Raw genomic sequence first — 15,273 nt, 5'->3', positions numbered from 1 at the left:
GAAAAGGGTCTATTAAGGCCTCTGGGGTAGGAGAAGGAAGGGCCAGCTGGGGAGGGGTAGTTGAGGGAGGGGAAGAGAAACTCGAGGGGCTCAGAGAAAGAGGAGGAAACCACTGGAGAAGGGAAGGAGAAGGCGGGACAATTCTGGGGACTTGGTCAGAGGCCCCCAGGTTCAGTTTTGTCCCTCCCCCATTTCGTCCCCACAGATGAGAACACACAGACAGAACAAGGGGAAAAACCAAATGCACATTTATTTAGCTCAAGACATAAACACTGAGGGTGCAGGGGAATGGGTCTTTGGAGAGGAGACAAGGAGGTGCACAGGGGAAGTACACGGGGGACTGTGGGGGCTGGGTGGGCATTGGACTCCTGGACTCCAGGAACTGGAGACGTTAGTCTCTGGATCTGGGACGCAGATGGGGTCTTTGAGGGGTCATCATTGCCAAGGCCTGGGGAGGGGCAGCAGGATGCAGCGGCTCCAGGCTCGGGGTGGGTGGGGCGGCTCATTCCGGGGATTGCTCCCAGCAGCGCAAGGCTGGGATCCCCACCACCTCCACCCGGTCCTCAGGCTCCCACACTCAGGCAGGGACAGCAGTGGAGGTGCCGGGAGGCTGGTGTTACACGCCACCACCTCCAGGGGCTGGAGAGAGAGAGAGGGAGGGAGAGGGAGCAAGAGAGAATAAGAACTAGCCTGGGTCAGCGCCTAGAGGGGTGAAAGCAACCCCCTCCCCAGAGCCAGTGAGCCTTCCACCCCCACCATGGAATACAGATCCCCAGGACTGGCACCCTTGAGTTGTCTTGCTTCTCCACTCTCTAATGTGTGATCCATATAGGGACACCTGTGTGTCTTTGTCCTGCCCAATAAGACACTGCCATAGAGAGGAACACACCTGTGAAGAGGCTGAGGCATGCTGGCCCAGCCTGGGCTTTTCTGTGGCTTCCTCCTTCCAGAAAGGGAGTCTCCATCTCCCTCCCATGCCCCCCAAACTCCTCCTGCACCTCCCGTTACCCATACACAGCCTCCTGAACATTGGGACACAATAGGAACTCGCCTGTTTCCAACCCACATGGGACCATCACTCAAACAGAGTGGGTCAGAATCTTGTATATGTTCTTAGACCCAGGCATCAGGGCCATCTTCTCCAATCATCCACAAAATGTCCCCTTAATGCTTTTAGGTCTCATTAAAAGAACATGAAAAACACATGAAATTTCCCCCCACCAAATCCCCCCCCAAATATTGAGTACCCCAAAGCCCATTTTTTAAGAGACAGAGATATTCTCATCTGATTTTTTTAAGTTCCTTTTTAAAAAGCAGGGAGGAGAGGGGGAGAGAAAGCAGCTCCACTAAAAACAGGTTGAGATATTTTTACATAATTAAAATTAACACCCCCAAGGAGTCACAATCTTTCATCTACATGCTTGTCCTCGTCCTACAGCCTACATCTCTCTCCAACTTCCTTTACACCTTTCATCCACCTGTACCCACTCTCCCCCACCAATACCCCCACTCCCCTCGGCACCCACCCCTCCTACATCCCATTCTCCTGCCACCTCCATCCCCTTCATCCTCACCCTCAATCCCTTTTTCTTTGTATCCTTTTCTTAAAATTTCTATCATTTCATCCTCATACTTCTTACATAAATTTTTAAAATTTGTATTTTATCCATCTCTCCTTTTGTTATTTTGATACTATTATTCAGAAGCCCTTCTTCCTTCCTTCACCCCTTCCTCCCAATCCCTTCCCTTCTTCTTCCTTTTTCTCCACCATTTCATCCTAGATCTTCCAAAATGAACAATTAAGTCTGAAAAACATTCTGTCTTCCTGCTTCTCTAGTGCTCACCTCTGTCTTCATCTGACTGCAGAAAGTCCTTTTCCCATGTGGGGCTCCTCACTTCCCATGCTTATGACTTTCTACTCTGGGGAATTAGTTCATCCTTGCTTTTATAGGCTTGTGTACTTGTTTCTGGAGGCTTAGTGGACCCTTTAGGACATTTCACATACCAATGACTTGTCATGGTTTAACATTTTTGATCTTCAGGATCTTGGCTCCTACTGAATTTCCTATGTCCATCCATGGGGTTGGTGGCCCCATTCTTAGGGATATCCAGTGAAACTCCCCTTCTAATTACTCCTCTTTCTGCTCCCACCTGTCCTCCTTCCAGAACCACACACTTTCTCACCCTTACCTGAGGAGGGAAGCTCTGACTTACAGGACTTGCATGTGGGGCTATGGAAGCAAAGATGGAGAGAAAAGCATAAAGAGGCTCAATAGCAGCAGGCTTTACATAAAACACAAGGCAGGCCCTGAGCCCTTCTCTTACTTCCCCCACCCCTCTTCCCTCTCTCCCCACTGCGGCCAGACCTCTCAGACCTGGAGTCCGCCTTCCTGCACTTCACCTTCTTGCCTGTTGGGAGAGAGATAAGCAGAACAAGAAGACAGGATGTAAGGGTCTGGTGAAAAGCCAGCAGGGGAACTGTAGGTGCCTGACCCTAAGGTGGTCCTCTTTGAGGGGTTTTAGAGCCCAGAAAAGGGTCACACTTACTGATGATGATGAGGATGCCCAGCAGGAACAATATGGTAGCCAGAGTCATGCCCACAGTCTGCACAGTGTCATAGTCTGGGGAAGATAAGGGGAGACATCAAGGTGGGGGTGGCACCTTAGCTCCCCTCCACCAGCCTGGCTTCAAATACCCGAGAAAGAGGTTCAAAATTCAGGGATGATGCAGGCTGTGCTGGAGGTTCCTCCAGTGGGTTACTGTGAGGATGGATCTAGCTCCCTTTGTCCTCTCTGTCCCTTACCCCCTCCTCTGGAGGTCATATATATATGCTTCCTCCCCTGGTCCTGTCCACCATTGTTGCATGTCTGGACTACTAGGGAAGGCAGCAAGCAGCCTTCTCTATGATCTCTGTCCCTCCCCCCACCCCTCAGCCAGAGGGATCTCCTTAACATCTGAGTCAGATCAGGGTCCTCCTCAGCTCAGAGCTGTCCCTCTCCCCTCCCCATTTTTATTGCATGCCAAGTAAAAGCCAAAGTCCTCATCATAGCCCACAAGGCCCCATAAGATCTAGTCCCTGTTCCTTCTTAGGCCTCATCTACTCTACTTCCCTTCAACCCCTGAACCCCAGGCACACTAGTCTCCCTGCTATTCCTGGACCATATCAGTCATGGTCCTACCTGAAGGCCTTTGCAAATGTGGTTCCCTCTACCTGAGAGCTCTCTCCCCAAATATCCCTCCATTACCAACTTCTGGGCTTTACAAATGTCAATGAAAACTTCTAGCTGTCCTGTTTAGAATTTCCCATCCTCTCTTCAACACTTTCTAATCTTATTCTTTCTTTTATTTTACTATATAAGAGTTATTTGTGTCTAATTATACCATAGTAAATATTTTTTGAAATATTAATTTGTGGAGCACCCACTGTGTAGCAGCAGTGGTCCAGGATTCTGCCCTCAGGGAGTTGACTTTCTTATTGTGATCAGGCACTAAGCAAAAAATTGAGTCATGTGACCATGTATAGATGTGGTGTGGCTCCTCTTGCCTGAGATTCAGGGAGGGTCTCTTTTAGTCGAACAGTCAGTATTTGATCTGAGGCCTGAGGAAGGAAAAGGAGCCTTAGCCAGCTGTGTGAAGAGCTAGAGGAGGAATATTTCTGTCAGAGGCAGAGCAAGTACAAAAGGCCTGAGGTGGGAAAACACCTGGCATATTGGAGGAACAGTATGAGTGAGCAAAGGAAGGTGTTTACAGAGGGAACTGAGGCCAGGTCTGCTAAACCTGGAAGTAATTTCTTTGAGCTCGCATGTTGTAAGAATGATTTAATGGCATCATCCAAGTAAGTCTTTCCCACAACCCTCATAGGTGGGAACTATTACTTTCTCTTATTTACAGAAGGGTCTAGAAAGGCAAAGTTGCTTGCTCAAAGCCACAGAGTTAGTGAGTGAATAACCCAGGATTCCAATTAACCTGGCCTCAGAGTTGTTGCTACTCTGGTGACCCCAATGCATCAGGTCAGAGTCCTGGGGAAGCCAGAATGGGGCCCAGAGAAGGTACCCCAATCTCATTCTGCCCTCTGTGAGCCGGCTGGTGTATGTACATGGTCACATGGCTAGTGGCCCAGTACATGTCAGCCACAATTGAAGCCACTTCAGCAGTGACCCATGCTGATCTGCAGCCACCCCTCCATCCAGCCCCATGGTACCCTCATCACAGAAGCTGCCACTCACCATAGTAAAATGGGTCAGGTTCTTGAGGAACTGGGAAGGAAGGCAGAGAAAGAGAGAGAGGGAGAAATATTTCAACACTGGGTTTCTTAACATTTTTGAGGATCCAGGTAGGGCCACTGGACCAATTGTTTCTGTGTAGAAATCAGACAGAGAGACCTGTGGCTTTGGGTGATACAGCTTTATGGCGGAACACATGGCTTGAAGCATAGGATGGATTCCAGCAGCCACTTAATTCATTAGTTGGTACCTTCCCTTGTACAGTGCACAACCAACCCAACCACACATGGCAATCCTGGTCCTAGTCCCCCGTGGAGCTCTTTTGCAAATTATGGACTTATTTCCTAGAAATACATAATCCCATGTGCTTATGGTGCTGGGGGTAAAGAGATTCCATTACCATCGGAGGGGCTGCTGAGTGTATTGGCTTCCCCTGAACACTCCCTAAAACCTCTCAGTCATCTGAGAGCTCTAAAAGGTAGGCACTGTAGCTACTGCTGTCACCCACCCACTTCTGCCACCAAATCCAGCACAGGGGAGTTGTCCTATAATATACCCTGTATTATTCTGTATTTTATATTATGTATTTCTAAGGCATTACCAATTTTAAGATGTATAATTGATTTTGTAATAGCTTCCCCAGTGTGTGTGTGTTATGCATGAATAAATATATATATATATATGTAACTGTACCACATGAAACACACCCATCTTTTGAAAGACTCACCCCGACTTCATAAGTGTTAATGTGTGGGCAAAATATGTGTATATTTGGACTTACTTTTCCCCATCCCATCTCCCTGTCCCAAACCATATTCCCCTTCAGGAGAGCTCAAGACATTCTTCCCTTTGAAGAACCCATCCTGGTGGCTCCCTAATTCCTCTGACAGCTCTTAGTACAGCAGTCTGCCTTGCCTAGAGCAGAATTCTAGGGCACCACTAGGGGAGGGGTACCAGCGATGCCAGCTGTTGGCATTAGTGTCCTTCCCCCTCCAGGCTCAGGGAGAGATGGCTGCCTTGAGGGGGGAGGACAGGGAGGGGACATGTGACTAATTCTGGCCAATGAATTCTGAGCAGAAATGCCATCCTCACTTTCACACTAGAGCATTTAAGAGCCCATACAAGAGCTCCCTTGACTTTGGCCTGGTGACATAAATGTTCAAGGTGGCAATTGCTCCAGTTTTCTTTGGTGAATAGAGATCCTCAGCTGACCTGTGATAGTATAAGTGAGTATAGTATAAGTGAGAAATAAATCTTGGTTGTCAGAAGCCACTGAGATTTTTGGTGCTATCTGTTACCCCAGCATGCTCTAGCCTAAACTGACTGATACAGGTGGCACCTAGGCAAGATCGTGAATAGGACTGACTCACACAGTGTGTAAGTTCACCCTTCTCCGATCTCTGTCCAGTCTTTAAAAAGGAAGTGTTAGGTAGGTGCTGTGTCTTTAACACCTTCCAGTGCTATTAATCTCCCCCTTTCCCCAAGAAAACACAGGTCTTGGGTTCAGAGACTTCAGCAGGCAACAGTATCTAGGTAAAATTTTGTGACATTATTTGGTTTTCTCCTTTATTTATTCTCTATCCAGCACATGCCAGGTTCTCTTCTAAGCACTTTACATTTACATTTAATTTTCACAGCAGCTCTCTGACGTAGGTGCCATCTTCATCCTCATTCCACAGAAGAGGAACACTAACACCCAGAAAAGTGAAGTCATTCATTTATGATCATTTTATACTTGCCTTCAATTTAAGGCAAAAAAAAATAATCCTTATTTTTCCATTTGTGGTGGTAATATAACATAAAGCTAATTAAGTTTTGTAAAAGTTAATCATTTGAAGAAAGAAATGTTAAATAAATAGCAGTGTAGGGAACATTTGGATACAGCAAAAATCATGAAGGTTGTTCTCAAAAGTGTCAAGATGCAAAAACAGTATTTTAGAGTTATCTGTGCTCTGTCTTAGCTCCTCCACCAGATAGGGAGTACATTTGTTTGACTCATCTCTGTTGTTAATCCTGGAATTTATAAGTTTCTTACAGAAGTTGGAAGGAAGGAAGGAAGGAAGGAAGGAAGGAAGGAAGGAAGGAAGGAAGGAAGGAAGGAGGAAGGAAGAAGGAAGGGAGGGCGGGCTCCTTCTGGGCTGCAGGAGACTGCATCAGAGATGGAGCAGTTGGATTATCCTACTTTTGTCTCTTGTGTTTCCATACACCCTCCCTAACCCAAACCTTCAGAAGCCCACTGGGTGAGTGCTTGTCCCAGAATCCTCTTTTGTTCCTCCCTGGCTCTTCTGTGCTCCATGTAGAAGTTCTTCTGGTCCCTGATGCCCCAGCAATCTGGGTCCTGAGGGCGAGGCTGGGCTAAGGGTGGAGCCAGGAGGCAGGAGAAGAAATGTACACCACTCTTGGCCAAGTGCCAAAGACAGGAGGAAGGAGGTGGTTGCTATGGCAACTGGGGCATCTTGAGAGAGGTGAAGGGTTCTGGTACCCCAGGCTTGGGGGCGGGGGGGGGTGTTCCTGTGGGAAGTTTAAGGGTTGGGTTTCTAACTCCGGGCCAACCTCAACTCTCTCTGCTCTCTTTGTACCTTCCTTTATCCGCCCCCCCTCCGCCCCCCGCCCCCGCTGGGCTGGCTTCTGGCCAAGCTGAGGATCCTTCTCAGGGATAGGGACCCAGGCCCAGTGGAGCTCCTGCATTCCCTGTTTGCCCCCTAACTCTCCCTCCTGCTCTGTGACGGGTTGGGGACTTTTCTCTTCCCCCTCTCCCCTCCAACAGCCCATTATTTAGTTTCCTTAAGCAGTTTGCAAGGCACAGCATGCTTTCCTCCCTTCCGGATTTCCCAAGACCTGTGGTCCCGTCTCACGCTGTAACTGGGGAAAAGGCGCGGGGGAGCGCGGAGCTGAGGCATCTGTCCTCCCACCTCTGCCTGCCTGCTGTCGTTGATCCTGCTAACCATCTCCACAAAAAGAAGTCCTGGGCTCCCGCCAGGCCTGCTGGCTCAGCCCTGCCCCCTCTCCCTAGGGTGGCTTCCAGCCTCTGCAGCCCCCCCACCCCCGCCCTGCTTCGAATTCTGCAGATATGGCTCAGTGCAGCAGCCCCTGCTTGCCGGGAAAGGGGGCAGGGAAGGAAAGGTTGGAGTGGAGTGGGGTTTCCTCAGCATTGATAGCCTATCCCCTGGCCCCACTTTCCATGTTGGAAACCCTTTCCCTGCCCTCTACCCTCAATTAAACCAGTCTTCCCCTTGCTCCTCTGAAGAAGCTGGTTCAGGAAAGGAGGCTCTTAGGGGAAAGAGCCTGTTTAAGTGGGTGCATATAACTGGGTTAATGGGTGTGAAATGTAAATTGCTGTGGCTGGATGGGGGTGGAGAGCTGCATCTGTGTGCACCCAAGTGCACCTCCCTGTCCAGACAACACCCCTGAATGAGGACTGGAAAGGAGAGTCTTGTCACCCATTCCTGCCCTTGGGGGCTCACTGCAGTGGTTCAGGCCCCACCCTGTGCTGCCCCTCCTCCTCTCTCTATTCCTTTCTGGCGCTTTGGGTCTATCTCTCTCCTGCTCTTTCTCTATGCCTCCCTCTCCAGTTACCTCAGTCACTGTCTCTGGTTTTTTCTCTTTCTCTGCCTCTCCCCTTCAACCTCCCTGAATCTCTCTGAGTCTCCTATCTTTCTTTCTGGGTCTCCTGTCTTTTTTTATCTCTTGCAGGCTCTCTCAGTCTCCTATATTCCTTTCTGTCTCCCCCTCTTTCTGTCTTGCTCTCGCTTCCTCCATCTGCCGGTCTTTCCCTTTCTCTCCCCTTTTCCGCTGAACCTGTCAGGAATTTCAGGAAACACCCAACATAAGAGCTACCATTGGAAAAAAGAGGGATATGGACCCCCTTCCCTTACCCACCTCAGGGACCCTGAATGGGCGGGAACCTCTGTGCCTGCCGACCCACTGGTCCTCAACCTCAAAGTCCATCTCTTCGCGTCCACTACCATCGCTGTGCTGTACAGGACCAGCCACCCGGTTGCCATAGCTACCGGTCCGAGCATCCTTTCTCTTGGGACTGAGCTCTCCGACCGCCAGTCCCACGCAGGAACGACACCACCAGGAGATGGTGTATAAGAAGCCCAGAGGGGCTCCAAGGAGTGCACTGCAGGGGCCTCCGCCCATGGGAGGAACGGACATCCTCTTCCCCACGCCCCTCCCTTTTCAGTATTGATATCTCCCCAGCTCCTCTCTCTGAAGCTCTAAGATCCCGGAGCCCCCCTGCGCCCCTTCCCCAGGCGACGCTCACCCTTCGTGGGGGCCTGGGTTGGGGTCGCCATGCCGCGCTGGAGCAAGGGGTGGCTGGATGCCGAAGCGATGAAGGCGCGGCTGCAGCAGCTGGAAACTGGACGGACCGAGGTCTGGGGGAGATCGGGGAGCCCTGGTGTTGGGGGAGACCGTAGCCAATGGGGGCCCAGAGAGCCCGCCCCCGTCCAGGCCACCCCCGCCCCCGCCCCCGCCCACTGCCGACGTCCCCGCCCCTTCCCCAAGAGTGGGGGCGCCCCCTGCCGGGTCCAAGGGGGTGTCTTCCCAGGCGTTCGCGCAGAGGGACTGACATCCACAAAATGCTGTCAGGAGAGGAAAGCGCGTTTTATTGAAGTTTGGGAGGCAGAGAGGGGTCGGTGGGGACTGGGCTGGGGAAGCGGGTGCGCGGGTGGCGGGTGGGAGGCGTCAGGCGCCAGGGGAATCCTGTGAGGGTGGAAAGGATGAGAGGCAGGAGAGCCGCCCAGCCCTCCTACCCCAGCCCTCGACCCCTCCTCTTCTCCCCTCCCTTCCCCAGCCTGCTCAGAGCTGTGGGGCGCTGCTGGGTTCCATCGCGCCAGGTGTTTCTACCGCCTGCGGGTGGACAGACCTGAGGGGGATACAGAGAGGTCGGGTGTCAGAAGGGGTACCCTGGTTCCGTAGAGGGTGGGGAGCGGCAAGGGACCGTCCGGTTTGAGTTCAAGCCCTCCACACGCCCAGAGAGGGCCAGAAACCGGGATCTTGGAACCCACCCTCACCCCCAAACACCCGAAATCTTCCCAAACTCACGGCGGATGGAGCTGCGGAAAGTTCCCTCCTCTTCATCAGGTTCCCCAGTCCTGGGGATAGAGGGGCAGAGGGATTGGGAATGGGAAAGGAGAGGAGTAGCCGCTCCCAGAAACCCCCTAACGCAGACCTCATTTCACAGACGGGTGTGCCCTGAGGCCGAGGTGGGCAAGGAGCTCTGCCGGAACATCAGGGGAACCCAGCAGCCCTTTCAGTGTGTGACAGAAGCGCTTCCTGAGGGCACCCGGGGGTACCTCCCGGAGTGCTGCGGAAGGGACTGGGGGTTGGTGGGGGAGGAACGACCAAAACTGACTGGAGAGGCAGATTGGCCTCGAGATGGCCTTATCTTCTAGATGAGTGATCTTGGGTGAGTGATTTTACCTCTCTGTGCCTCGGTTTCCTCATCTGTGAAATGAGGTTAATAACAGCGTCTACCTCAGGGACGTAGTGTGAAGGGTATCCGGCAATTGGGACATGCCCAATAAATATTAGCTATTATTTACTATAACATCTATAATTGTTTTAACACAAAAAGGTACTTATACATTGTCTGGGCCTTAAAGTTTTAATTTAAAGATGAATCAAAGGCCTAGCAAAAAGACTGAGCTCAACTGGGCCACTCAAGTGCTGATCTCATTTCGCCGTGGCTCCTTCACAGGACTCATCAAGCTTTATGATTTCATATTTGCGGAGCAGCTGGAACCTACGGCCACCGCCTCCACTGGGCTGGGAGCTCAGCCGGTCAGAGAGGGCCGTTAATTCATTGCTTGGTCCCAGGACTCGCTTGGGGCTTGGCACGTAGTAGGTGCTTAATACAAATTGCTGAAGGGTCGGGCTCTGGACGCCAGTAGGGTGGACTGCAGGCGTCACCCTCAGAGCCCTGCAGAGCGGGAGTAGGTGAATGAGTGCTGGGAGGCCGCTTACCTCTGCTGCTGGTTGAATTTGCACCGGCACCTTCTGCCTGTGAGTAGGTAGTGGGGGGAAAACAGGGCTGAGAGTCCGTTCTAGGCCGTCACAGAGAGGCGCCCTAGCTCCAGCCATTGCTCGGGAGGGGCGGAACCGCGGGGAAGGGCGGGGTGGGGGACGAGGGCGGGAATAGGAGCGGGGCAGAATGGGGCGGGGCTGGGCGGGGCAAGAACTGGGCGCGCGCTGAGGGTGGAAACAGGGCGGGGTTGGAAGCGGGGCAGTGAGGGGCGGGGCGGGGCGGGGCGGGGTGGGGAGGAGGCGGTGCTTAGGTGCAAACTGGCAAAAGCAGGGCTTGCAGGCAGTGGGGGCGCTCACTGAGAATGATGAGAATTCCCAAAATAAAGAGAATCCCGGCGATGATAAGGCCTCCAATCCGCAGCGAATGATAGTCTATTGGCAGCAGGGAGGAGGGTGAGGGCAGGGAGGGGAGGAGGAAAGGAGAGGAGAAGGGCAGAATGGGACAGGACGGGGGTGGCAAGGAGGAAGGATGGGCAGGAGGAGAGGAGAAAGGAGATCAATCAGAGGAAGGAACAGATAGGGGAAGAAGGAGGAGATGGACCGGGGAGATGAGAGTGAAGGAAGGGGAGGAGGTGGGCAGTGCAGGGAGGACGGAGGATAAAAGAGAGCAGAGAAGGATGATGGCGAGGATGAGGGGGACAGGGAAGGGAGAAAGGGCAGGAAGTAGCAGAGGATGGGCCATGAGATACTGAGAGGTAAAAGGCAAAAGAGAGAATCAGAAAGACAGAGAGAGATCAAAGAGAGACATACAGAAAGAGGCAGAGAGAATCAGAGGAGAGAGAGAGAGAGAATGAGGACAAGACAGGCAAACCCAGCCCCTGACCCCAATTCCCAAACATAGATGCCCCTCCCTCCCTCACCGTAGGTGAATGGGTCATGTTCCTGTGGAGCTTCTGGAAAGAGAAAGAGAGACGAGGTGTTGGATGCTTCCTGAGACCCTGGGATCCTGGGATCCTGGACAGGGATGAGCATAAAGAGACCCTTTGGGGGGCTCTGCCATCCAGGGCTGAGAATTGAGGGACAGTTGGACCCTGAGCAGGCTACCCACCCTCTATTGGGTCTTAGCTACCCCTTCTGCACTGTCCTGAGTGGGGTAGGGGGCATCTAACTGTCCCAGCTCCCCATCTCATTACAGGTTGCCTGTCATCCCATCATTCTGGGAAAGCCAGCCACCATTATACCCTTTGCCCAACCTGGGCATCATCTCCGCTCCCCCAAATACTAATCTGTTACTAGACCCCATATCAGAACCCCAATTTTTCTTGGTGCCCCAACTGACTCAGTTTAGGCTAGAGTCTCCAACTTGGTTCTCTTTCAGGGTTTTCCTGACTCCTGCCACCCTTGGGTCTGAGGTGGGTAGTGGGCTGTATACCCAGACTTACCTGCACTAGTCATCGCAAGGAGACCCACACAAAGAACCAAGATGTGGTCGAGAGATGCCATTATCCTGGGGGACACCAAGGATGAGAAAATGTATACCCTCATCCAGCCACCCACCCACCATTGTTGCCTGAACCCAAGGGGTTAAGTCAGAGAGAGTTGAGACTTAATTCCAAAAGCCTTGCCATCCACCCTGAGTAACAAGGGCACCCCCTCCTTCATGGGACACAGTGTCACCAAATCAACCCACACACTGGGGGTCACATGGCAGCAGGGATAGGGGTGAGATACACATAGCCCACAGGGATCTCCTGCAGGCCTGGGCCTCCCCACAGAAGGCCACAGATTCCCCACACCAACACTAGTGGAGATCAGGAGACCTCACTCTACCCACATGGACAGGCAGATTCACTGCAAGGGACAAGACAAGCAGGACATGCCCAAGGGCCCACCTGCCCACACACCACAGCCTCGCTGTGTCTGAAATATCCCAGCTCTCCTGCTCTGGCCGCTGACAGCCACTCTGCCTGACCCTGGGTATAAATATCTCCCACTTCACTCTGGAGGAATTTGTCTTGCACAGGCCACCATGGCAACAGCTTTCCTTCCCCTCCTCAGGGTCACGGACAACCCTGCTAGGGAAAAGGCCACCCCTTCTTCTCCTCTTCTGGAAACAATGAGAAGAAGGAAAAATATTCCCTCCACCCACCCCTGGGCGACATCTTTCACAATCGGACAACACTAGGCAAGTGACATGAGATAAAAGACAGATGCCAGGGGCAAGGACACACACACGCACACATGTGTGCATGCTCACACACACACAAATACTCACACAGTGGGGCTGAAATGGAGCCCATTCCCCACTTATGATTAGAGTAGGACATGGGGTGGAGACATAGTCAGGCATACATAACCGCTCAACTAGGCCTCCAGTGCCCCTAAACAGTGACGCAACATGTGACTGTCCACAACCCACACCCAGCCACGGGACAGCAGCAGGGAAGAGGGAAGTTACACCCACACTTCCACCCCTTGGGGAACCCCACTGTCTCCACCATACTCCCTTCCTCTTGGGTCCGGCCTGCCTGGGAAGACAGGGCTGGCCTCTCCTGCTCCCAAAATAGGCTGCCCAGCCAGACGAAGGGTGAGGCTGAGAGGGGAGGGGTGGGGGATGCTCACCCCAATCAGGCTGTCCCCTGATGTAATCAGGCCCCCAAGTCCAGCTGTGACTGGGAGAGCACTTTGGACCCCCTGGCCCAGAGCTGGATGCACCGCCCCCAGCAGTCTTCCCTCCCAGCCCCACCCCAGCCATGCCCTCCCCAACCAGCAGCTGTAACTGGAGCTGGTGCTGGAGGGGGGCCAGGGGGCGGCCCCCAGCCCAGACCGCCCTGGCTCGCTAGGTTAACTCTCTCCGCTCAGATGTAGGAACAGTAGATAGCCACATGGGGAAAGCTGGAAAAAGGAGGTGCTGGCAAAGAGGACTGAATTGCAGACACACACACACACACACACACACACACACATGCACGCACGCGCCTTGGGCCCGCCTCAGAGAGCTTCTAAGTTGAGCTATGAGGTGTTAGTGATATTCTGTATTGCTCCCTGGAAATTGAGTTCAGGCAGGGCCTAGGGACACCTAGACTCAGTGTTGAGGAGCCCACTGACCCCTGACCCCAGTGTTCTTCGGAGCCCTGGTCAGCAAGCACCACAAGGCTGTTTGGGAGACATTTTAGTGTGTGTATGTGTTGTCCACTGCTCACTGTGAAGTCCCTCAAGAATGTGCACACACACATACAGAAACCCACAGACCCAGGTAAATAGGCAAAAAAGCATACAGATACGTGTATGTATATACATACAAACAGAGGCCGACAAACACACAAAATAACACAGAAAGAAACGCAAAAACACACACAGACAACACCACTTACACCAATCAGAAAAAAACAAGACAAATGCATTTGTGTACCTAAACAACATACACTCATATTCATTCAGATGGATACCTGAACAGAGAGAGGTACAATCAAAGACACAGACACACAACTATCCCCTATTACAAATAGTCACAAAGATACATGCTCTTATGAAGATATCCTAACAAATGGTGGTACAGAAACACACCAGTGCACACATGCCACACATAAATGCACTCAAAGATTCAGGCATACAGGCACACAGCTGGCACTCCTATACAAGCTCAGAGATGCAAAAGCCCACAAACCTGTATGCATATGCACACTGACACAGACATATTTACATGGCACAGAGGAGCAGAAACTCTGTCAAGGACACAGCAGACAACCACAAAGACAGACACACACACACCTGTGATCACAACCTCATGAGTGGGCAAACAAGCACACAGCACACAATCACAGACATACAGGCCTACATGCTTTTGTTTGCACATTGACAACATCAAACATGAGTTGATGTGTTTAACCCTGAACTTCTTCTTCCCTGAGCTCATGTCACCTCTAGGACCACCTGGAGGACAGCACAACTTGTGTCTTCATGGGCAGGCCATGTCAGAAAGCACTGGTGACAGAGAAACCTGGGGTCAGGACACAACAAGGACTCTGCCACTCCTGGTTGTGTGAATGTGAACAGTCCATGTGATCTCTCTGTGCCTGTTCCCTTCTTATAAAATGGAGAAATCACTGAGATCATACATGTAACCCCAGGCCAGGCTCAGAGTTCTCTGACGGGACATAGTTTTATTATTAATTCCATTTTAGGAAAGAGCAAGCCTAAGCTCAGCAAATTGGAGCTAATTTTCCCAGGGTCCCCCTGGAGGTTAAGGGCAGAAACTGCCCCCCTTTCAGTCAAAGAGGTCAGAAGCAGGCCCAGACCTCAGGCTCCACAGGACACAGTGCACACTCTGACACTCAGGCACAGGCATAGCCCTGGAAAGCACATACATGTGCACACATGGCCTCAGAGGACCCAGTAGGCCTTGAAAGGCTCCCTCATCCCTGTCTGTCTGAGCCCTCAGCCTCTGCCCCCGCCCCCACCCCCACGCCTATACCTCAAGGTCACCAGCAGTCCCTGGTTAATGATAAGTCTGATGTTTATGTAGCACTGGGGAGGGGTGACAAGGAGCAAAGAGGTGAGTGAGGAGGGGGCACCCAGCCAGCTCCAGTTAATCCTCGACTTTCTCCCCTCATAGGGCCAGCTGCTTCAGAGTATAGTTCAGCCACTTTCTAGCTGTGTGGTGTTGGGCAAATGACTTAACCTCTCTGTGGCTCAGGTTCTTCTTCTGTAAAATGGAAATAACAATAGTATTCACCTTACAGGGAGGTTGGAATGATTATCTGAAATGATCTATTTAAATCTTTTAGAACAAAGCCTGGCACACAGGAAGTGACTATCATTATCATCCTTGTCATCCTTCTCATCGTAAGCTGGGGTGAGAGCCTTGCTGGGCTGAGCACACTGTGTGGTTTAGGCCTATCTGTCCCCTCTATGCCCCTGCACTGAAGTTCTTTATGTTTTCAAAAATCTTGAAAGGAGTTCATCATCTCTCATTTATAGCTGAGGTAACCAAGACCTGAGAGCCTTGCTCAAATCACAGAGCTGTTTAGAGGCAAGCGTGTGCTTGGGTCCAGAGTCCACCCCAAGCCCACTGACCAC

The 15,273-nt window shown here is 51.9% G+C and overlaps 2 protein-coding genes across 4 annotated transcripts; both read right to left on the bottom strand.

Moving 5' to 3' along the window:
- Positions 1–232: 232 nt before the first annotated feature.
- FXYD7 (FXYD domain containing ion transport regulator 7) lies at positions 233–8,653 on the bottom strand. Of its 2 annotated transcripts, none has more exons than XM_045846976.1 (6): positions 8,492–8,653; positions 4,228–4,257; positions 2,548–2,622; positions 2,367–2,409; positions 2,191–2,231; positions 233–639 (listed from the first exon to the last, which is right to left on the bottom strand). In XM_045846976.1, exons 1-6 carry the CDS (start codon positions 8,520–8,522, stop codon positions 617–619), a joined length of 243 nt encoding a protein of 80 aa, XP_045702932.1. In that variant the 5' UTR covers positions 8,523–8,653; the 3' UTR covers positions 233–616. The 2 variants fall into 2 exon arrangements, with proteins under 2 accessions (XP_045702932.1, XP_045702933.1); XM_045846977.1 differs by having other exon boundaries at positions 2,376–2,409.
- A 158-nt stretch (positions 8,654–8,811) lies between these two features.
- FXYD1 (FXYD domain containing ion transport regulator 1) lies at positions 8,812–12,952 on the bottom strand. 2 transcript variants are annotated; one of them, XM_045846974.1, is made up of 7 exons: positions 12,817–12,952; positions 11,637–11,701; positions 11,115–11,147; positions 10,552–10,626; positions 10,195–10,231; positions 9,274–9,323; positions 8,812–9,094 (listed from the first exon to the last, which is right to left on the bottom strand). In XM_045846974.1, exons 2-7 carry the CDS (start codon positions 11,695–11,697, stop codon positions 9,072–9,074), a joined length of 279 nt encoding a protein of 92 aa, XP_045702930.1. In that variant the 5' UTR covers positions 11,698–11,701; positions 12,817–12,952; the 3' UTR covers positions 8,812–9,071. The 2 variants fall into 2 exon arrangements, with proteins under 2 accessions (XP_045702930.1, XP_045702931.1); XM_045846975.1 differs by lacking the exon at positions 12,817–12,952 and adding an exon at positions 12,470–12,608.
- Positions 12,953–15,273: the final 2,321 nt, after the last annotated feature.

The sequence above is a fragment of the Phyllostomus hastatus genome, unplaced genomic scaffold (assembly GCF_019186645.2).
Source record: "Phyllostomus hastatus isolate PE091 unplaced genomic scaffold, TTU_PhHast_1.1 phas_contig_5, whole genome shotgun sequence".
In the NCBI taxonomy this organism is placed as follows: Eukaryota; Metazoa; Chordata; class Mammalia; order Chiroptera; family Phyllostomidae; genus Phyllostomus; species Phyllostomus hastatus.
The sequence above is the reverse complement of the archived record's forward strand: the minus strand, read 5'-3'. Positions and strand labels throughout refer to the sequence as shown.